Source organism: Trichosurus vulpecula, chromosome 4, assembly GCF_011100635.1.
Source record: "Trichosurus vulpecula isolate mTriVul1 chromosome 4, mTriVul1.pri, whole genome shotgun sequence".
Taxonomy (NCBI): domain Eukaryota; kingdom Metazoa; phylum Chordata; class Mammalia; order Diprotodontia; family Phalangeridae; genus Trichosurus; species Trichosurus vulpecula.
In genome coordinates, this window is record NC_050576.1 from 33,819,002 (window position 1) to 33,843,165 (window position 24,164).

Here is a 24,164-nt window from a genome sequence, read left to right on the forward strand (position 1 = left end):
GTGCTTTGAGAGTTTAGACTTTGGATAATATTTATTGATGGGACGAGTAAAATAGTTTTTTTCTTCTTTCTTTTGTTTTAGTGTCAAACCAGGATAGAAAAACTCAACAAGAATTTAAGATGTGAAGAGTCCTTTCTTAGAAGAAAAAAGTGATTGTTGGGACTATGGATCGGAGCAAACGGAATTCCATTGCAGGATTTCCTCCCCGCTTAGAGCGTCTGGAAGATTTGGAAGGGGGCAGTGGAGGAGATGGAAATGTGGCCCAGATGGGAAGAGTGTGGCCATCTTCATATCGAGCTCTCATAAGTGCCTTTTCTAGACTTACACGTTTAGATGACTTCACCCGGGAAAAGATTGGGTCTGGCTTCTTCTCGGAAGTGTTCAAGGTGAGTGAGCATCTATAGCTTCATCTCAAGCACTCTGCTGAACAGCATCATTGCAAAAGGTAGACAGATTTCCCTTTGTTCTTAGTTATTAGTTTGATTAATGTGGCTACTGTAGCTGCTGAGAAATAATTTTAGACACTCATTCTTAATGACATATGCCATTTATTTTTGGAAAGTGATGGGGACTAGAGAAAAGAGGCAAGAGGCAGAATTGAATATTTGACCTATTTTGCTTTTATAGCTGCTATTATGAAACATCTAAAATACTAGTGTGGGTAAGTCCTGACTGTGGATGGGATAGGCAGTGGAGAAATTTGGGATGAGTACAGGAGCAGGAAATGGTCACTAAGAGCTTGTTGAATCAGCATGTAGATGTACTTGGGACATATGGTGTATTAGGACATACAGTGTTCATACATATATACATACATAAGAGTGAAGCCACTCTTTGTAGGAGTGAGGAAGGGGAAAGAAGAGTAGAGAGGAGGGGAAAGGAAAAGGAGGGAAGAGAGAGACAGAGAGAGAGATATCACACTTCAATATTGGCTCATTATTAAGTCCAGGGCTGTTGTTACTGGGGTTCCCTTTTGTCCTTCCCTCTAGTGTGGTCCACTCATTTATATCAAATAGTCGCTCAGAATGCAGTAAAAACCAGCCTATCTTTATCTAGTGACAAAACTCATTATAAAAGTAGAGAGCATGAGTAAGCAAGATTTGAAGGGAGCAGGAAACTCCGGTGGGTTAAGGACTGGCTGCCACTTTTCTAGGCAGAAGAGGGAGGAAGTGAGGAGGGGATAAATCCTTTCTGTCTTTCTTAGATAAATTCTGTCCTGGGAAATCTCTTCTTAAGTGGGTCAGTGAGCCAGATGGAACTCCAACTGACCATGATTGTAGTCAGTTTGGCATAACAGTCTTCTTCCGTTGCAATTGGGGGACTGCTGGCCTGGTGTGCTCCTAAAATCCCTAGGACTCCAAAGTTCCTGGGCTTTCCCCCAACAATTATGACTTCTGCCTCCCATGATCCTTCAGTCTTTCCTTCTAGCTGGAAAAAAACTATATTTTCCATCAGTGCCTTTGCCCTAAAAGGGGCTCCGGGGCAAACTTCGAATGGCCTACATCTATATGTCATGACTATTTCTGGATTTAGTCTTTAAGTTGGAAGGGGAAACATTGTTCTCTATCTGTGAGAGGTAACGTGGTCTAGTGCAAAGGGCTGTGGACTTGGAGTCAGAAAATCTGAGTTTGGTCCTAGATAGCCTACTTGTCATGTGACTTTGAGCAAATTTCTTCTAATTCTGGTCTTTTCCAAGGAATTGGGGATAAGGCATATCAAGGCATTCACTATGAAGTCTTAAGTAAATGTCTGCTATTGTTGGTGTGATTGTGAAAGGGATATGCAATCTTTTCCTTTACTCTCTTCATCAGAAGGAAGTTGAGACTAAGCTCAACTGACAATAGTAATTGCTTTTGACTTGGGTGTATTTTTGCTTAATGAGATTCCTGGCCATTGGGCAGATCTTCATTGTGGACTGCTGTTAAAATCTTGCTGACACCAATGCTTGTTCAGTCGTTTTTTCAGTCATGTCTGATGCTTTGTGAATCCAGTTGGGGTTTTCTTGGCAAAGATACTGGAGTGGTTTGTCATTTCCTTCTTTAGCTCATTTTACAAATGAGGAAACTGAGGCAAACAGGGTTAAGTGACTTGCGTGTTTTGTTTTTATCTTGGCCAATGTGCAGGGTGTGACATGAATCCTCAGGGTTGTTTTTGATTTGTTTTTCTTTTGTTTTTCATGACTTGGAGCATTCTTTCATATGGTTGTGAATTCTTTGTAGTTCTTTTAAATTGTTTGTTCATATCTTTTCATCATTTATTTACTGGGGAATGACTTATACACACATATACGTGGATTAGAATTTGTTTTTATGTCCTGGATTCCAAAACCTTATTAGAGAAATTTGATACAAAGTTTTTTTCTACTACTTTCCTTTTTGTCCTAGGTGCATTAGTTTTGTTTGTGCTGAAGCTTTTCAGTTTCAAGCAATCAAAAGTTGTTTCTTATATCTTTTGTAATTGCCTCTATCTCTAGTTTAGTTAAGAATCATCTCTCATCCATAGAGGTGTATTATCTTTTTCTCTTTTAATTTTTTAATAGCATGATCTTTAACATTAAGGCTACATATTTATCTAGAACATATTGTGGAATATGGTGTTCAGAATTGGTCTAAGCCTAATTTCTACCAGACTGCTTTCCAGTTTTCTCAGCACTTTCTATCAAATAAAGTTTTTCCTAGGTAACTTATGTTTTCTACTTTATTAAACACTGGGTTATTGAGTTCTGTTGTTTCTGAGTTTCACTTGTTTAAATTTGTTCCACTGATCTATCTCTGTTCTTTAACCAATACCAGATGGTACCTAGATATTCTAGATCTTTTATTTTTCCAATTGAATTTTGTTATTATTTTAAAAGATTCCATAAAGTATCTCTTTGGTATTTTGTTTGGTATAGCATTAAAAGTGTAAATTAGTTTTGGTAGTATTGTCATTTTTATTATATTGGCTATGAGCAAATATTCCCCTAGCTATTTAGGGTTTTTTTTTTCTGAAACCATCCTCTTCATCACAATTTATTCTAACACATTCATATACCATAACAGGTCCAGCTGTTCCCCATTTGATGGGTACCTGCCACCCCTCAATATCTAATTCTTTACATCATGGGAAGAGCTGATTTAAATATTTTTGTACATGTGGGGTCCTTTTCCTCCTTCTTTGATCTCTTTGAGGTTTAGGTCTCATAGTAGTATCCCTAATTCCAAGGTGTTCCACAGTTAATAGCTTTTTGGGCATAATTACAAACTGCTTTCCAGAATGGCTATTTTTGTTTGTGGGTGAGTACCTATTGTAATCCTAGTTCAGAAAATCTCTTTCTGTGGTAAATGGTGTTCTTGTTTGTCAGGGGCTTTGGGCTCTGCCAGGATGTGACTCCATAGAAGTAGGACAGGTTTTTTTATTTAGCCTGTCAGTCTAGATAGCTTAATTTAGTGCTGTGTTAATTTAGTACAAATTTCTATGGCTTTAAGCAAAATTAAATTAGTAGTGGGATGATTTGCACAGGAGGGTGTAGTTAATTATCCAAGGATCAATAGTCAGTAAACATTTTTTAAGCACCTACTATGATCTAGGCACTGTGCTAAGTGCTGGAGGTACAAATGAAAAAAAAAATACAGGAGTTGCCCTCTAGGAGCTTATAATCTAATGCAGAAAAACAGCACACAGAAGGAAGCTGGAAAGGGGAAGGAGCTGCCAAAGGGTGCCCAGAAGTTTGTGGAATCAAAACCAAGCAGAACAGCTGATAGGAAATGAAAGTTAGCTGGAAAATTCTGAGCCCTCTCTAAAGGGAGGCTTTGGGCAGATCACAGGTTTCTATGGCAGGAGTGTATGAAGTTCTCTTTTAATACCTGCTAAAATAGGTTATAGTTCATGGTGGTGGGGTGGGGTGGGGCTGGAGGTGGAACCTGGTACATCCACCTGCTGGTTGGATAGACTTCTGCTTTTTTTTCATGATGCAAGTATAGGAACATCAGAAAGCTTAAAAAACATTTAATTAGAACATTGCTTTCTTAATAGCTTTTACTTCAGGTATTAAACAACTCTTCTTGTTAACTGCCATACATTACTGGCTAATAATGAATTGAAAGTTCATTTGATCTGGAAGAAAACAAAGATGAATAACTAGAGGCTCTGGGAGTAGGGACAGGAGTTACATTTCCTTCTGCTTTATTCTCAGTACCTGGAGAAATGTCTAGATCTTTGAAAAGAGGTATTTTAAATTCACTGAAAACCTTTTCCTTTTTTTTTTTGCAGTCATTATTCATAACATCAACAAACATTTGGTGAAGGCAATGGTTCAAAAGAGAAATAAAATGATTAGAAGAAATTAATAAAAATGAAATCAGGTTGGAAATCAGACCTCTTCAAACAGAATTGAAAAACACAAATAGTAGATAGAGTAAGAAAAATTGAATGTGAGATGGAGAATCTCTCCCCAAAAAGCCATGGCTCAGATAGTAAGAAGAAGAGATTTAGAGTTTTGATGGGCTTTGGGAATCGTGCTGGGGAGGCTGCACCTGGTTTCTCGTCAGGAGTCCTGAGCTTGAATCTGGGCCTCACTAGTGATTTCTCTCTGTGATTAAGGGCAAGTCCCCTATTTCCTCTGGATCTTAGGTTTCTTCACTGTAAAATGAGGGGCTATACTTAACTTCTGAAGTCCCTTCTGGCTCTAAATCTGAGATCCTTCGATCCCTGGTAGGTAGTCAGATATCTTAGTGGACATAGTGCTCAATTTAGAGTCGGCAGTCCTGCCTTAGCCACTTCCTGACTAGCTGGGTGACCCTGGCAAGTCACTTAATGTTTTAGCCTTAGTTTCCTCATCTGTAAAACAGGGATAATATGAGCACCGTCCTTACTGGGTTGTTGTGAGGATCAAATGAAATAATGGATGTAAAATACTTTGCCAAATCTAAAGCCCTATATAAATGTGAGCTATTACTATTATTCATGTACCTTTCCCCTGCACCAGTTAGAACCTCATTTTCAAAGGCAACATTTGATTCTTATAGCTATATTTGAGTAGAATATTGTGGAGATAACAGTGTGAATGTAAGTCAGCCACAGCCTATTACCAATAAGGAAACATTTTCATTATTTGTTTTTTTTATTGCAGCACTTTCTCCATCTACAAAAGGAAGTCCTGTTTTTTCTTCCTTTGGTGGAAGGTATCTTGTCCTTTCCTACATATGTAGGGGTTAGGAAGCCATTTCAAAATACCCCAAGTCTTACAATGGATCGTGTGGACATGGATTGTTGCAAAAATGGACTGGCATTTAAAAAAAAACCCAACCCACAACCTTTCAAACAAATCTGTATCTTGCAAAATGCCTGAAAGAATACGTTTTTTACTTGCAGCTACTATTTGGAGACTGTGCATGAGAAATAGAGCCTTAAAGAATTCATCTCAGTTTGTCCATGATTCCTTTAATTTGTGTTTATATGTCTCCTGGGAACTCCTCTGAGCTCTCATTTGGAAATGTGTTCTTATTAATCAGCCTGGTGGTTGTCAGCCAGTCCTAACAAGAGAAACACCTACATGTTGTACCAGAGACCCGATGAAAGAGTTTAAAATCCCTAGCTTGCCGGTGAGGCAGGTGAGGCATGTTTGAAGTAATGGCAGGTCATTGGTAGCCAGGGAGTTAGCAGGAAAAGTGTGTTGGAGGACCTCTTTACTTCTCTGTGTTTGGGGATTTTTTTGTTTTGATTTCATTTGGAACCCGGTACTCCGTAGAACATTCTAGGAATTGACGTGTTTCTTGAATGGCTGGAGGAATTCGTATCTGAGCCAGCATGAAGCCTTCTTTGTGAAAGGAATCAATGATAGGTTGCAGTAAACGGCAGCATGTTCACAGGGATCGGAAGAAACAGGACTAGCTTGGGGAGAAGAATGTGGAAACCTGGAGGACACTGAATTAGTTACGTGTTAGAAGTAGGAGCAACTGCTTCAGAGAAAATGTTTGGCCAATTTACCTGAAAGTGTCTTGAGTAACGATTGCACCCATCATGTCTTAAATTATATCCTTGCATCAACCTATTCCAACAGTTTCTGAAGAAATGTCCGTGTTGCATGCGCTAGGTTTCTAAAGTCTCCTTTTCTTGCTTGTTGATTACTACCAGAATTAGTATCTAGATCTTATACTCCAGTGAAAGGTATTAATAACTTCAAAATAAATTTTTATTGCTTTATTTTTAATATCACCTAAGTTTCCAGTGAATCCCTTCCATCCCCTCCCATGTATTCTTTATCACAAAGAATAGAAAAGGAGAAAAAAACAGTTCTGCAAGACTAGCCAATGTATCAGGAGAAAAAAAGTGACGTGTATTACATATATATTACATACCCACAGTCCCCCACTTCTGCAAAGTGGGAGGTGGTGCTTCCTTATTGCATTTCTTCGAGGCCAGCTTGGTCATTGTAATTTCTCAGCATCCAGTTTAAATTGTTTTGTTGTTTTTTCTTTTTCCATTGTTATTATATTCATTATTTCCCTGGGTCTCCTTACTTCACGTTGCATCTCTTCATATAAATCTTCCTATGCTTCCCTAAACTCACCATAATTATCATTTCCCACTGCACAGCGGTCAGTCTAAAAGCATTTAAATGCTCACTCTTTATCTGGTACCATACTGAGCACCAGAGGTGTAAAGACAGGGAACAATGCAGTCCTTTCCCCAGGTTGCTCATGGGGGAGGTAGCGTGTAGTATCTGACCACACAAGAGATATGAAGTATCATTGGAAGATAACCTTAAAGGGATAATAAGAGCATAGAAGGAGGGACTTGAGCTGGGTTTTAAAAGAAGCCAGGAAGCCAGCAGGTAATGGAGAGAAGGCTCTGTCCTGGACTCTCTTTTCATCTCCTATATACTGTCTCACTTGGTGATCTCATTGACCTCTTCCCCCTCAGGATTCAAAAATCCTCCGTATATAGGATCCCCAGATCTAGCTACCCAGACCTACCCTCTGTCCTCCTGAGTTCTAGGCCCACAGAATCAACTGCCTTTTGGATTTCATTTCAGACTCAACAGAACTCGTTATCTTTCCCCCAAATCCTCCCCCTTTCCCGCTTTTCCTATTATTGTCAAGGAACCACCATCCCCTCAGTTCCTGAGGCTCCCAACAGCGCTCTCATTCTCAATTTCTCACTTGCACTCACTCCACAGAGCCAATCTGTTCTACGTCTTGCTGTTTCTGCCTTATATTTGTCCCTTTCTCTCTGTTCACACCACCTCACCCTGGCATGGGCCCTCATCACCTCACACTTGGACTGCTGCACTAACCTGCTCGTGGTTCTCCATCCTCCACTCAGCTGCGAACATGACCATTTTGCCCTTCTACTCAGACTCCATCGACCTCTCCAGCTGTCCTCACCGTCCTGCCTTCCATACGTTACCATCTGGCTACATTGGCTTACCTGCTGCTCCTCACACGTGGCCTTCCATCTCCCATCTCTGTGCTTTTGCAGGGGTTATGCCCAATGCCATGAATGCGTTTTAAGTGATCTGGTACACATGTAGCCCCTGTTATATTTTAAAACTAAACTTTCTTCTAAAGCACAGCTCTCAGGGAGGGCTAGAGGAGGGACAGGGTGGAAATCTAGGTGATATAAAAGTGAAAGATAATATTAAAAATCTATTTTTAAAAAAGCAAATGTTCTGACTAATATGGAAATAACTTTTGCATGATTCCACATGTATAATCTATATCAAGTTGCTAACCATCTCAGGGAGGGGGAAGGTGAGAAAGGGAAGGAGAAAATTTGGAACTCAGGATTTAAAAAATATAGATGTTAAAAATTATCTTTACATGTAATTGGGAAAAAATAAAATATTATTTTTTTTTGAAAAGCAAATGTTTACCCTTTTTTTTTTCTCATGGAAACAATGTCATGGGATAAGAAGGCAAAACAGATCAAAGTCATCTGACTAAATTGTCCATTTGCTTTGTGTTTCTCAGTAGCAGATCCCTGCTCAGAGGTTGAGGCTAATGTGCATTTTGCACGAGATTCAGATCCTATTGAGACAAGTCAGGTGTGGCTTCGATGAGAGACTTTTAAATACGTTTGACTTGGTTTGCCAGTTTTACATAGAAGGCCATGAAGCAGTTTCAGTACAGAGTGGGAAGTCCGAAGTGACTCAATGGAAAATGTTGTTGGAATTGTTGTGAGAGAATGTCTGGAGATCCCACCTCAGCAGATATATGATGGCTCTGTGTCTGGTGTACCGGATGCCTCAGAGCTCCAGAGGTCAAGACAGATAATGCATTTAATAAAAACAGATGCAAATACTCCTGTATAAGTGATTTCCAAGGTGGTGGGAAAATAGTTCATGAAGATAAAAGTGGCTGGCAAGCTCTCTGCCAACATCCTAAGAACAGTTTCTATAATCCCCTTTCCCAAAGTCACCCCGCCTGGACAGAGTTAACCCACACTGCTCCAAGTCAGCACAACTTCCATGCTCCTATTGTGGGAACGTGGTGGCTTAACTCCTGCCTCCTTAGTTCTACCAGTATCTGGCCCGTTGTAGGAGGTTTGAGTGTCAGTCGCATGAGGGTTTAGGTGTCATGATTCTCTTCGTTCAGTCCCCTCTGCTCCTCTGATTGGAAGGCGGGAGGAAGGAGCAAAGCCTCCATGTAAAGAGGACTCCCAGACCAACCCACTCTTCGTGTCCCCCCAGTTGTATTCATTGGACTGCATTCTGTCATGCCCCTAGCTGGCTACCTTCTCTCTGCCCCACTCCCCTTTCCGTATTGTCTTGTTAGGTTGTAAGCTCCTTGAGGACAAGAACTATCTTTTCTTTTTATTATTGTATCCCCAGTGCTTAGCACATAGTAACACTTAATATTTATTGACCGACAGTCAATGGACAGCATTTGTTAAGTGCCTCTTGTGAGCCAGGCACTGGAGATAAAAATACAAAAATGAGACAGTTCCTGTCCTCAAAGAGCTTACGTTCTACCAGAGGAAGACACGCAAGTTCTATGAAAAACACTAGTGTTGAGGTGTACTAACAGCTGGGGAAATTGTAGAAGTTCTTTTGAAGAAAGGCTGAGCCTCGGGTGGCCAAGTCACAGAGTTGAGAAAGGAGAGCATTCTGGGAATTGGGGATGACCCAGAAATGGGTGAGGAGGTGTTTTGTATGCAGGACAGCAAACAATATTATTTGGCCTCAAGGTAGAGTTCCTGATGGCAAGTAATATATAAGCCCTTTGAAATGATAGGCTAGAGCCAGATTGTTAGTCAGTCAAGAAACATTTACTGAACAGAGGATACAGAGAAAGGCCCAAACCCTGGTCCCTGACCTCCTGGAGCTCACAGGGGGAAGGCACTCATTGGGCAGGGGTGGGGGGCAGGGCACAGCAGGGAAAGGCTTCTGTAAAGAGAGGAAGGCCAGGGAAGCCAGGAGGCGGAAGGGAGACTTTGCAGCTAGCGCAGAGGCACAGAGTAGCCTGAAGATGGTGTGTAAATAGGAGAAGAAATAGAAGGGCACCAGCAGCTGGGGATCGTCCTTGCCTTATGATTGTGTCCAGGTTGTTGTGAGGAAGCTAGCCCCAAAGGGCTCCTTAGAAATATGAGCTGTTCTTCTGTTTGCTCTGTTGTGGCTGTGCCCGGGCTAGGGCCCAGTTCTCTTGCCTTGTGCCTCTTTGCCGGCCCTGGCACCTCATACTGCTTCTTTGTTTAAAGAACTGTTTTTCTGATCCGGTTGAAACATAAATCACTCACCCCTGGTCCCCCCCCCCCCTCCCCGAGCGCCTTCTCTCCACCTTGTTTACCAATTGTCAGCGTTTCACAAGAAGACAAGTTTTTGACACACATACAAGGGAACAGCTCCTTAGATGATTTTCAAAGAACAGTGACTTTCAGAATGAAGAGACCTTTTTAAAGCACAGATACCATCAGTAAATAGAGTCGGAAGGCTACTGTCAGTGAGTTCTTTGTGTAACCGTGTTTTCTTAAACTTATCCTTGGAAGATCAGCCAAGGAGAGTGACTCTTCTTTCAGTGGTCATAAGGCGGATGACCACAGAGTCACTGAGGCAGCAGGAGAGAATCCTACAGGGATGATACATTGAGAAAAACAAGTCCTTTAAAGATTTGTGTGGATGTCTCTTGTTTTTATGTCACCTTCATTTCCCATTCCATCCTTCCCAGCTCCTTTACCCAGAACCATATTCCTTGGCTTCTTCAAGTCCCGGGGAAAGTCCTGCCTTCAACAGGAAAGCTTTCTCCATGCCTATTAATACTAGGCCCTCCCTTTGTTGGTGGTCTCCACTTTATCCTGTCTGTAGCTTGTTTGCAGGTTGTCTCCCCAGTAGACTATGAGCTCCTCTAGGGCAGGGACTGTCTTTTACCTCTTTGTATCCCTAGCACAGTGCCTAGCACATAGTCGGTGCTTAATAAGTGCTTATAATTTATAATCAGCTTATAATCAATCAAGTAAGCATTTTTTAGATACCTATTATATACCAGAGGCCATGCTAGTTGCTACAGATACAGAGATGAAAATGAAATGGTTCCTAACTTCAAAGTGCTTACTCCGATGGAGGAGGCGACTTGCATGTATGTTGTTATATACAAAAGATATTTGCAGGTATATAAAAACACAGCTAAAGGGGGCAGAAGGTAACTTTGAAGGGGAGGCAGCTCACTGATGGGGGGACTGGGACAGGCCTCCTTCAGAAAGTTACCTGAGCCGAGTCTTGCAGGAAACAGGGATTCCAAGTCAGAGGTGAAGAGAGAAAGCATGCCTGGCATGGGGAACAGCCTGTGCAAAGGCATGGAGACAGGAGGTGAGGTGTCATGTGTGAGGAACCAGCAGAAAGGAGTATTAAGAAGGCTGGAAAGGCAGGTTGTGAAGAGCTTTACAAACCAGAGTTTCTATCTAGTGTTTAGAGGTGGTAGGAATCTATGGAGTAGAGGGAAGACATGGTCAGACTTTTACTTTTAAGAAAATCACTTAGGTAGCTACAGTATATAGAGAATGGACTGGAGTGAGGAGAGACTTGAGGGAGGCAGATGACCTCCGTGCCCCACCCCCATCCCTGGGCTGCTACTGCAGTAGTCCAGGTGTGCAGTGATGGGAACCTGCAGGGGGCGTGGTGGTGGCAGGGACAGAAGAGAGAGATGTTGCAAAAGGTAACACTGACCCGCCTCCTTAGCAACAGATTGGATATGGGGGTGAGTATAATACATGGGTACCAGCCCGAGTGACTGGGAGGGTGGTGATACCATCGACAATAATAAGGAAGTGTGGAAGAGATGAGGGGAGGGTTTGAGGGGAGAAAAGGAGTTCATCTTTGAATATGTTAAGTTTAGGAGGTCTGCTGGACGTCCAGTGTAAGGTGTTCATAGGCAGCTGGATATTTGAGACTGGAGGTCAGCAAGAGGTTAAGGTTGGATAAGAAGATTTGAGAATCATCAGCATAGAGATGATCATTGAATCCATGGGGACTGATGAAGTCACCGAACAAAACAGTGTAGAGGGGCCAGGACAGACCTTTGTGAGAAGAGCAGTCCAATAGGTGGAAGGAGAACGAGGAGGAGGCAATGTCCCAAGAATCTAGAAGGGAGAAGTAGATGATGGACAGTGAGCTCAAGAGAGATGAAGATTGATTTAGCAACTAAGAGCTCATTGGTAACTTTGGAGGGAGCAGTGGCAGTTGAAGTGATGAGGTCAGAAACTAGAATGTAGAGATGTGAGAAGGTAGAGGCCCCTTTCATAGATAACCTTTTCAAGGAGTTTAGCCCTGAAAGGCAAATGAGAAATGGGAGAGTAGCTAGCAGAGATAGATGAAGTGAGGGGTGTTTGAGGATGGGGAGACATGGCCGTGTTAATTACAACTCCATGAAGGTAATCTGTTGTCACTCTTTATTCACACAAGCACCAACCCTATTCAGACCCCCATCTCTTCCTGCCTGGACCATTGTAATAACCTAATTGGTAGTCTGTCTTATCTCCTCACTCTAGTCCACCCTCCACTCAGCCACCAAAGTGATTGTCCTGAAGTGCATGTCACTGCCCTGCTCAGTAAACTGCAGAGGCTTCCTATTGCCTTTGTGATCAAATAATAAATATTGTAACATTCAAAGCCTTTCATAACTTAGATCTCCCCTACCTTTCCAGTCTTGCACTGCATACTCCATACTCTACCATGTACTTTGCTGCCAATCAACACTGGCCTCCTTGTTCCTTGAACAAGATGCTCCATCTCTCAGCTCTGGGCATTTTCTCATGCTCTGCCTCATGGCTGGAACTGTCTCCTCATCATCTCTGCCTCTTGGCTTTCCTGACTTCCTTCAAGTCCAATATAAAATCTCCTCTTTCTACAGGAAGCTTTTCACAGTCCCTTTTAATTCCAGTGCCTCCCCACTGTTCAGTATGTCCTAGTTATCCTGTATATGGTGTTTCCTGTATATAGTTGTTTCCATGTTGAATTTCCCATTAGATTCTGAGCTCCTTGAAATCAGAGATTGTCTTTTACTTCTCTTTGTATCCCAGTACTTAGCACAGTGCCTGGCATATAGTGGTGTTTAGTGTTTGTTGTTCACACTTAATAAGTGTGAAATTGAGAATAATAAGGTTGTGAACCTGCTATGAATATTTTGGCATATATTGGTATAGTTCTGCTGTCTGTTTACTCTCTTTTGGACTCGTTTTCTGTCTTTGACTTCTTTGGAGGGGTATGCTCAGGAGTGAGACTGCAAGATCAAAGGGTATGCATAGTTTAGTCACTTTTTATGCATAATTCCAAATTGAAGTCCAGAACAATAGAACCACTTAATATTTTCACTAACAGTACATCAGTGTGCTTACTTCCCCATAACCATCCATCACAGCCTGTTGCCAGTGGTTGACATTTTTGTTTTACAATCCTCTGAGCTTATCCAGAAATGGACTTAAAATTTTTTGGTGGGGGTGGGGGTGGGGGAGAAGAGTTCTTTACATTTGATTTCTTAGTTTGCATCATCTTTCACAACTTTTTTGGGAGGGATCTTCTATTTGGCAACAAAAATGAAAAATTGGTGACATGATTTCTTACTGTTTCCTTTTGCTATTTTTGAGACTGCACTAATTTACGACAGACACTTATTTTCAGCAGTGGTTTGTGGGCTTAGGCCCCTTCAAAGTCTGTAGCAGAATAGAAGAGAAAATAAAAGTGTTTAGGCATAGCATTGCTGTGGTCGATTGTCATTCTTACACATGAGTGATGTGACCGTGCTAGATATGTACATGATGTGATCTTAGCAAAATTATGATGCCCTGTGGGAAGAGTCTATTCCCCAGCCTCTACTGAGAATTTTTATGTGTGCATAGTCTAAAGTATAAAATGTAAATCTGGAAGGGACCTTAGAGGTGATTTCATACAATTCCCCCCCCACCTTTTTTTTTCCAGATGAGGACACAGCCTCTGAGAGCTAGAGAATTCCCTGAATCCTCACAGAGAAAAACCTGGCTGAGCCAGGACTCAAATCCCTGGGTCTTTTCCAAATTCAGTACTTTTTCTAATATTCCATAAACACCATAAGTTTTATAGATATTTTAATAAATATATATGAACATGATTACACAGTTCTTTGGGACTAAAAGCATTGTTATGCCAGAGCCAAAGTTTACATTCATTTTTTATTCTGAACTTAACAGATACCAAAAAAGAATATTTTATACACAAAATAGAACACAAACTATTAGATGCGAAATTCTGAATCTATATTACCTATACCTTTTTATCTTTTTTTTGGAGGGGGTAAGGCAGGGCAATTGGGGTTAAGTGACTTGCCCAAAGTCACACAGCTAGTAAGTGTGTCAGGTGTCTGAGGCCAGTTTGAACTCAGGTCCTCCTGACTCCAGGGCCGGTGCTGTACTTACCGCACCACCTAGCTACCCCCTACACTTGCCTTTTTAAAAAAAGTTTATTATAAATTCAACATGTCACTTTCAAATCTATTGTTACCTTTTTTCTTTGGAACTTCTTTCTGTAATCTGTTAATTAAAAAAATGCTTTAATAATCCCCCCTCTTTATTTTCTGTTTTTTGGCAACCCTACTAATATTCTTCTCCCTTCCACTTTCCCTCTTCCCCCCTAAAGAAAAACATAACTTTTGTAACTAATGAATATAATCAATCAATACAAAACCGCACATTGGCCAAATCAAAAAATGTCTATCTTATTCTGTAGGTTAGTCCATTACCTCTCTCTCAGTACATGGGTAACATGCTTGCTTCATCAAGGGTCTCAAGTCTTTCCAAGTTGTTTACTGTTTTGTTGTTACTCATTCTGTTTACTTCTTCTTTTGTTATTATTGTTATTCATTCAGTTGTATCTGACTCTTCATGACCCCATGGACCACAGTTCACATTCATTGTTTCTATGACACTATCTAGCCATCTCATCCTCTGCCACTCTCTTTTCCTTTTGCCTTTGATCTTTCCAACATCAGGGTCTTATCCAATGAGTCCAGCTCCTCATTATTGGCTAAAGTATTTAAGCTGCAGCTTCCATATTTGACTTTCCAGTAAATAGCTTGAATTAATTTCTCTCAGTATTGACTGATTTGATCTGCTTGCTGTCCAAGGGATTCTCAAAAGTCCTATCCAGCACTACAATTTGAAAGCGTTGATTCTGCGGTGCTTAGTTTTCCTTACGATCCAACTTTCACTCGTACTACTAGAAAAACCATAGTTTGGACTATACAGACCTTTGTCGGTAAGGTGATGTCTCTGCTTTTTATTATGCTGCCCAGATTTGCCATAGCTTTCCTTCTAAAGAGGAAGCATCTTTTAATTTCATAGCTCCAGTTGCTCTCTGCTGTGATCTTTTGCCCAAGAATATAAAATCTCACACTGTTTCCATTTCTTCTGTCTCTATTTGCCAAAAAAGTAATGGGACCAGTTGCCAAGATCTTAGTTTTTTTAATGTTAAATTTCAAGCCAGCTTTTACACTCTCTTCTTTCACCCTCGTCGAGGCTTCTTAATTCTTCTTCACTTTCTGTCATCAGAGTGATATTGTCTACATATCTGAGATTGTTGATATTTCTCCTGGCAACTTTAATTCCAGCTTTTGATTCATCCAGCCTGGCATTTTGCATGATGTACTTTGCATACAAGTTAAACAATATAAAGCTTTGTCATACTCCTTCTTCAGTCTTAAACCACTTAGTTGTTCCATGTTTGGTTCTAACTGTTGCTTCTTGGTGCTCATACAGGTTCCTTAGGAAACAAGTAAGATGATCTGGTACTTCCATTTCTTTGAGGACTTGCCACATTTTGTTGTGATCTACACAAAGGCTTTAGTGTAGTTAATGAAGCAGAGGTAGATGTTTTTCTGGAATTCTCTTGTTTTCTTCCTAATCCAGTATATGTTGGCAATTTGGTCTCTAGATCCTCTGCCTCTTTGAAAACCAGCCTCTTCTTCTGGTAATTCTCGGTTCACATATTGCTGAAGCCTGGCTTGCAGAATCTTAAGCGTAACTTTGCTGTTATGTGAAATGAGTGCAATTGTTTGGCAATTTGAACATTACTTGGCATTGCCCTTCTTTAGGATTGGGATGTAAACTGATCTTGTCCAAGCCAGCTGCCACTGTTGAGTTTTCCAAATTTGCTGGCGTATTGAGTACCACACTTTAACAGCATCGCTCAGCTGGAATTCCGTCACCTGCACTAGCCTTATTGGAGCAATGCTTCCTAGGGCCCACTTGACTTCACTCTCCAGGATGTCTTGCTCTAGATCTGTAACCACTCTATCATGGTGATCTTTCTTGTATTGTTCTTTTGTGTGTTCTTGCTATCTCTTCTTAATCTCTTCTGCTTCTGTTAAGTCCCTACATCTTTTGTCTTTTATCATGCCCATTTTTGCATGAAAGTTCCCTTGATATCTCTAATATTCTTGAAGAGATCTCTTGTCTTTCCGATTCCATTGTTGTCTTCTATTTCTTTGCTTTGCTTGGTTAAGAAAACCTTCTTCTCTGGAATTCTGCATTCAGTTAGGCATATCTTTCCCTTTCTCCTTTCCCTTTCCGTTTCCCTTTCCCTTTCCTTCTTTCTTCAGCTATTTTGTAAAGCCTCTTCAAACAGCCATTTTGCTATTCTTATTCTTTGGAGTGTTTTTTGTTGCTGCCTCATGTACAATATTGCGAACCTCTGTCCATAGTTCTTTAGGCATTCTATCCACCAGATCTAAATCTATTCGTTGCCTTGACTTCACATTCATAAGGATCACCTTTTGTCAGAACTCTTCACTATGATCTGTCTGTCCTGGGTAACCCTGCGTGGCATAGTTCATAGTTTCCTTGAGCTATGCAAGCCCCTCCTCCATAACAAGGCAGTGATCCAGGAGCGCACTTCTCTCTACATCAGTTCATTGAAGTCTTCTCAAGTTTCTCCGAAACTGTCCTCTTCATCATTTCTTACAGAGTGGTAATATTCCATTACTTTAAGTACCATGATTCGTTCAGCCATTCTCCAGTTCTTTGTCACTGGAGAAAGAGCTGTTATTAATATTTTTTGTAAATCTTTGGGATGTGCATTGGTTTTGTTTTTTTTTTTGTATTTTTTTCTCCTTTTTTTTCTATAAAGTTTTGCAAAGGGATTTCGAGGATGTGGGCTTATTACTTTTGTGGTTTATTGTCTTGTAGAAGAAAACTTTACTAGTGTTCAGTAAATGCCTCATAAGACTTTTAAGCATTTTTTTGGGTCAGAATATGGCAAACATAATTGGAATAGCTACCATTTATATGGCACTTTATAGTTATAAAGAGCTTTACGTAGATTTTTCATTTTATACTCAGAAGAGCCCTGAGAAGTAACTTTTCTCCATTTTATAGATGGTGTGAAATTGAAGTTGAGAGAGCTTGTTTCAAGATTGATCAATGACCTGCCATTATCTTACCAGCTCCATTGTCTTTTCCCCTAAATTTGGAGTTTTTTTCACCATTTATGACACTAACATTCATCCAACCTGCCATGTTTGTAGCCTTTTCTCCTTCTTACCTCTCATAGCCAAGCTGTTAATAATTCCTGTTGATTCTACCCTAGTTATATCTCTCAGAACTGTCTTATTCTTTATACTGCCCCAGGACAGGTTCTCATCACTACCTCCATGCTATCCCAGTCACCTCCGTTCCATACCCAGTATGTCCTCATTACTACCCTGGGTTATTAGAATAGCCTCCTAAATTAATCTCTCCCCACATACCCACCCTTCAGAACATTGTCAGGATAATATTTCTTTTATATAAATTTAGTTATACATCTTCTCAGGAGTTTTTATTGGCACCTATTATCCCACTAGGTAAAATTTATTATTATTTGTTTCTTATTCAGTGCCCTCTCTAATCTGGTACTACCTTAACTTTCCAGCCTTATCGCATATTAATGATAGTTAACATTTATATAGCATGTTAATGATGGTAAAATACTTTACCTGTATTATTTCATTTGATCCTCACGACAACCCTGAGAATTAGGTACTATTATTATCCCCATTTTAAAGAGGAGGAAACTGAGGCTGAGATTCATTACATGACTTGCCCAGGGTCATACAACTAGTAAGTGTTGAGGCAGGATTCAGACTCAGGTCTTCCTGAAGCCAAGTCCAGTGTTCTATCCACTACACCCCTCTCTTCTCTGATTCCTTTGTCCTCTTCTCTCAGCTGTAACTAGCACTTTTTGTACAGAGTTAAATCCTGCAAATCATTGTCTGGCAAGCAGCACTAAAAACTCTCAGTGTGGGGGAGGGGATGGGAATGTCAGAGATACCAGAGTACCATGAGGAGGCTTCTGGGTAGACTGCCCCCTGGGGCATTTGATAGCCTCCTACTTATCATAATTATTCTTGGTATCTAGGTGCTAAGGTCAGTTGTTTCTTCACACTTGGCATTCAAGCAACCTGATTACTGAGAGGGGGGGATACAATAATGGGAACTCTTATAGCAAACATACTTTGGGGAAGTGGGCTGAAAGAGGCCTTGAAGCTTTCCCCTCCCCACAAATGTTCAAAGTATCATATTAGATCTGGAAGGGGGCCCCCAAAGGAGGAAATGACACGTCCTACCTAGATCATTGAGGAAGGTGGATTCAACTGTTACTGAAATTGTTGCTGGGCCAAGGCAGAGTCAAATGAAACCCAAATGCCAGAGACACACAGACTGTTTGAGGTAGAGTGACTAGAAGACAGGTATTTTTAACCTGAGAAATCAACATTAAAAAACAACACCCTTTGATAACTTTGTGTTAGTGTCGCTAGTTTCCTTTTCAGTCTTTGGTATTTCATTTTATGCATTTAGAAACGTTGTGGGTTCTGTAGGCTTCACCAGATTGCCAAAAGAAGTCCATGATCCTTCCTTAGAGAGGTTTCTTTGTCTAATCCCTTCATTTTTAATAGTGCTTGAAGATTTTTAATTTTTGTTTTTATCGATCTCTTCTGTTTCTATGCTGCATGATGTCTGAGTATACCCTTCCCCCGTCCTCCCCCAGCAAGTCATCTTTTATTAAAAACAATAAAAAAGTTTAGCAAAGCTAATTAATACATTAACTGAGTCCTAACGAACTGCACACAGTGTTCTACAGCCACAGAATCTTTGCCTTCATCAAGAAGGGAAATGTATTTTTTCAGTTCTTCTCCAGGGACAGACAGGGTCATTTTAATTCTGCAGGGTCCGGTTTTGTTCTTGCCGTTTACACTGTCGTAATTGTGTAGATTGCTTTCCTGGTTCTGTTTGCTTTGCTCTGCAAGTTCATAGAAGTCTTCTAGGCTTTTCCGAACTCTTCATTGTTATCATTGCTTATAGCCTGTCAACCCTGAGAACAAATGACCGAAGAGTCACAGAGGTCACTGACGCAAACTGCTCATGACTCTAAAAGAACCAGAGAGCTCACACATGTTATCAAAACCACAGTTAACTCTAAAAAAAACCAAACCGAAACAAAACCAAAGAGCTAACAAGGGTCATAAGCAAAAGCTTTCTTTATTCCGTTGGAGGAGGGAAACTTGTGCTAGTAGGAGACCCGCTTTAGTGTGGGCAAATCTCAGTACTTACACGGGCGGCTATGCAGTGAGCTGTAGCCCTGGCAGTGAGGGGTAACAGCAGCAGCGAGACCAGTTTGATTCACAGCAGGACATGGCCGGAACACGAGCGCTGCAGGTGCTTGTCCAAGCTCAGGACCACCTAATGTTGGTGTGAAACAGTTCTGGGATTTAGCTGTAGCTGAGATCATCCAGAGGGTGAGCAAAAAGGATTATTATGTCAAGCTCAAGGCGTAGCTTCCCTGCTGGGTCTTAGCTCTGGAAAACAGAGTGTCTCCTAATAGTAAAAAGAGAGGGGTGGTCTTAGCATGGGGATCCTGACAAGCCCAATAATATTTTATTATGTTCATGTTTTACAACTTGTTGAGCCAGTCTCCACTTGATGGGTATCTACTTTATTTTTATTTTTTTGTGACTATGAAAGCTCTGCTATGAATATTTGGTATATGTGCATCTCCCCTTCATTAAAAAAACGTTTTGAGGTTTCTTGATACCTTTTGTTTTTACTTCATAGTCATTTCCATATATGCTCCTCCCCTACTCTCCACAGAAAACCTTTCTTTAAAACAAAGAAGGAAAAAAATTATCAACAGACCAGTTGAACCAATCCAATGATATATGCCATATTCTACACCCATTATCCCCCACCTCTCCTGCACAGAGAGAGAAGTCCATTTCTTCTGAGTCCAAGCTCGGCTGTTGTAGTTCCATTTAATTTTACTCTTCTTTTAGTTTACATTGTTATAGTCATTGTGGATCTTGCTTTTCTCATTTTCCTCATTTTACAGAAAAGGAAACAGGCTTAGAGTTAGTGTCACATCACTTCCCAGAGTACAGTTCTCTCTTCTAGATCAGTCCTTTCAGCCAGCTTGTTGAAATTTGGCCTCCTTCAGGGGCACAAGACTACCAGCACTTCAGAACAGTGGTCCCTGGGGAGGTGACCCTTCAATCCTTCCAAATGCACACCCTTTCCCTCAATGAACAGCCTCGTCCTCTCCTTTTCATAACCAGGACAAATTTAAGAAACTGGGAGGCCAAAGGTTCGAGGAGAATAATGGTTTTGGAATTGGGAGAGTTGGCTCTCTTTCTCTCCCAGCTGCCTTACTCTACTTGAGCTGTTCCCATTCCTCACCACCTTTTTCCTGGGCAGACCTTGCTGAGATGGTAGAGAGCTCATAGGCCTGGGATAGCCCAGCCCCTGGCCTCTACAAGGCCCAAGGCCCCTGAAGTAGGCTCTGCCATTCCTTACTGAGCGGTCTGTATTATTCTGAACCTGGCTCATGGTGCTCCCAGGGTGGATCATAGCCAACTTCAGTCAGGTCAGAGAATCTCCAAGGAACACAAGGGTACAATCATTCCTTCCTTGTGGGCTCCCATCTCCACTGTCACTACTGCCCACCACCAGGTTCTACTGCTCTCCTTCCACCTTTTTAGAAGACTAAATAAGGAGGAACAGCCTTTTAAGTCCTTGGCCCCTAGGCAAATTTCCTCCCTGCAGCAGCCTGGTTACGGCTCTGCTTCAGCCAAACTAGATCCTCTTTGTCCCCTGGATACACCCTAGACTTTTCTGTCTCTGTCTTTAGTGTCTTCCTCTGCTACCAAGATTGGGGTGAGGGGAACTTCTTCCTTTTTCTTGATGGGGTACTTTGTTCTGTACCTCTCTTATGAATTTATCATGTAAGATTGTTATTGCTATCTTTTAAAATTTTTTGCTTTTATATACCTTAAGTTCCAAAAGGGAAAGAAGTGGGTCTTTCTAAACTTTGTGTCAGAGTCAGTGTAAACAAAATTGGGTATTTAATTGAACACTGTGGAAGTGATTGACACTTTAGGCCAAGCTTGGACCGTATGGCCTAGAGTCTAGGGTTTGTGCGTGCCTCAAGGTCATCAAGCCAATAAGGACTGGGGCTGGAACTCGAGCCCAGCCTTCCAACTCCAGGACCTCTCTGGATGGACTTCTTGCTAGCAATGGCTCAAGACAGTGTGAGGTCAGGTCTGGGTTGGCTTGCAAGCGGGGAAAAAGACTTTGGATTTTGCTCAACACTAGAGTATAAAAAAGATCTCATTTCTTTACATTGTAACATTATCTTCCTGGTGTTTCAACAAAAAATTAAAATGTTTTTAGAATAAAAAACAATGTGTTTGGATTTGTTTCAGCATTTATGATAAATTTTGAATTTTTGTCAGCATTTCTAATAAAAAAGCTTCCTGTTATTTAAAAATTTGTTCTAGATTGGAACTAATAGCTAACAGATTTTCCAAATGGAGAGAGTCTGATCACTATTCAGCTGTGACCTTTGGTTTCACCTTTTCTCTTTTTGCCTACCCGACCTGTAGGTGCGTCACAGAGTGTCTGACCAAGTGATGGCTCTGAAGATGAACATTTTAAGCAGTAACCGGGCAAACATGCTGAAGGAAGTCCAGCTCATGAACAGACTCTCTCATCCAAACATCCTGAGGTCAGTCATCACTTTCTGTTTTTCCTGGAGTCAGGGAGAAGAACATGAGCATTTCCTGATGGACCCTACAGTCGGTTTCAGATGTCAAGCCTGAAAGAACCCTTTAGCCTTTGAACTTGTTTTGTCATCTTGCTTTCACCTAGCCCTCTGAGGTTTGAATCAGCCAACCTGACTTACTCACCATGCAGGCTCTGGTTTCATTGTTCTCTTGATAATTAACTATTTTTAATGCTCTTGGGCTCCCCATTACCTCACCACATCAGCAGTGTCCCGTTGCTAGACAGATTCTCTTGGCTGAGACTTTATTCCTTATAGAATTTCTTAACTTGCTTAATTGCCTTATGAGAAGCTTTAATTAAATTTCCTCAAGTAAAATTGAAAGTAGAATTACACCCCATTAGATTATCTTCTTTGGTATATAGGAGCCTCTGAAGGAAGAGGCTTCATGAGGCACCGAGGTGACCCAGTGGATAGAGCTCTTGTGGTTTGGGGTCAGAAAGGCCAGAGTTCAAATCTTCCCTCAGATACTAGCTTTGTGGCTCTGAGTAAAGTTATTTCCCCTTGATCAGTCTCACTTTCCCCATCTATAAAGTAAGGCCAATAATAGCACTGATCTCACAAGGTTATTGTGAAGATCAAATGAAATAACATGTGGTGAGCACCTTAAGGTTATTTTTATGATTATTTTTATGATTATTGATTGGACCCTTCAGAGGAGTCCTGCATTATAGCCTAACTTGACACCTCCTGCCCTTTCCAATGGAAGAAATAACATATCACAAAGTCACTGGATGTCAGATTTGGAAGGAACCAGGGAGCCCACCGAATCAAATCCGTATCTGAAAAGCAGCCCCTTCTGGAATATCACCAGCAAAAACATAGGATTCTGGCTGGTTATCTAGCCTTTCCTCGAAGACCTGCAGCGCAGGGGAAGCCACTGCCTTCCGTAATAGCCCAGCTCTCTCCCTCACTATTAGGGATTCCTGACATCAAGGTTAGATTTTCCTTTTTGAAGCTTCCCTCATTATTCCTAGGGCTATCTTCTGGGGACAAACAGACCAACTCTGGTCCATCTTCCAAGAAGAGATAGCCCTTGACATAGCTGAGAACCCCCATCCTGTCCTGTCTTCTCATCTTCAGGCCAAAGTGCCATAGTTCCTTCGTTTGCTCCTTTATGACATGAACTCCAGATGTTTCCAGATGCTTCCTCATCCTGTGGCCCTCTTCTGGATGCTTTCCAGATGATCAGCGTCCCTAGAGCTGAATGGATTCCTGTAGCAGCTGCCTTTCCACATGTGGCCTCAGATTCCATTCATGTTTTGGACTCTCCCTGCACTCCAGATTCATAGTTAGTGTGCAGTTCACTGGAAAGCTCAGGTCTTATTGAGACAAACTGTTGGCTAACCATGCTTCTGCAGTGTGGCACTGAAGAAGAGGCTAATTTTTTTAACTTGCATAAGATTTGAAACTTAATAGGGTTAAATGTAATCTTATCAGATTCAATTGAGTCTTGTAGCCTGTCAGGGTCATTTTGGGTCCTGACTCTGCTCTCCAGGGCATCAGCCATCTCTCCCTTACAGCATGGTTATCTGCACATCTCATAAGCATTCCACCCACACCTTTATCCAAGTGCTTCGTAACAATGTCCAGAAAGCATTCCTGGGACCCTCACTGTGCCACGCTGGCCTTGGCTCACTAGTCCTAGTCTATGGAATTCCCCATTCAGTGAGTTCTGAATCTGTGTCGTGTTCACCCGTTAAGCAGACATGCTTTGCAAACCTTAACATGCTCTCCATGATTGTTATCTGGACCAGTCTTCACCATCTTTCATTCAAACACATGTTTAGTGCTAGATCCTGTGCAAGAACCTGGCGACCTAGAGACAAGAGAAATGGCCCCTGCTCTCAGGGAGTTGACTTTCTAGTTAGGGGACAACATGGATAGCACTAATCCCCTTTTTTTTTTTACTTTTTGCTTATGGTATAATATTCTTTGCTGTGGACATTGAAACACAGCAATTATTGAGGTTGGTAGCCGGGCCATGCATTTGATCAAGCGTTGGATTTGGAGTAAGAAAAACCCAAGTCCGATTCCTGGCTTAGACACTGACTTGGTCACTTTACCTCTTTGCCACCAGTCTTACTTTCCTCAACTGCAAGATAGGGGTAACAATAGCCCCTCTATCTCAGGGTTATCATGAGGATCCAAGCACTATCTCAGCTTTAGTTTAACAACTTTAATAATTTTAGTTTAATAACATTATTGTGGCAATAAAGCAGAGTTCCTGGGCAGTTGGGTCTCTAGCCTCACTCTCTAATTCAGGGCTGTCCAACTTTAGGTTTTTGTTGAAACAATAGACAATATATTTTGATTTGCCATTTTAGTGAGAGCTCTGCGATAGATAGCTCGGCTTTGCTTACTAAAGCATTTATGTAAATTTCTATGCTTGTAGGTGGGCCGCATAAATGGGTGGCATATGGGCCGCATTTTGGACAGCCCTGCCCTAAGTCTTGGGATTTCTCTGACTCTCTTTCCTTCCCCTGTGGCTCTCCTCTCCTTTCCTGACTTGTCCCAGGACCCCTAGCAGAGAAGGTGGCTTTGTCCCTCTGTACACAGAACTGCTGTTGTGACCTCCTTTTTCAAGAGCGGGCAGCAAACTGCTGTTGGCAGCAGGGCTTAGGGAGTGGGG

The 24,164-nt window shown here is 41.4% G+C and overlaps 1 protein-coding gene across 1 annotated transcript in view; it reads left to right on the plus strand.

The window, feature by feature from the left end:
* The window catches only part of TESK2 (testis associated actin remodelling kinase 2), a 132,127-nt gene that overhangs the window by 36,313 nt on the left and 71,650 nt on the right, over positions 1-24,164 (plus strand). Inside the window, exons 2-3 of the mRNA XM_036755288.1 lie at positions 82-386; positions 21,354-21,475. Coding sequence (XP_036611183.1) covers positions 165-386; positions 21,354-21,475 — 344 coding nt within the window. The 5' untranslated portion in view covers positions 82-164. The remainder of the gene's footprint in view (positions 1-81; positions 387-21,353; positions 21,476-24,164) is intronic.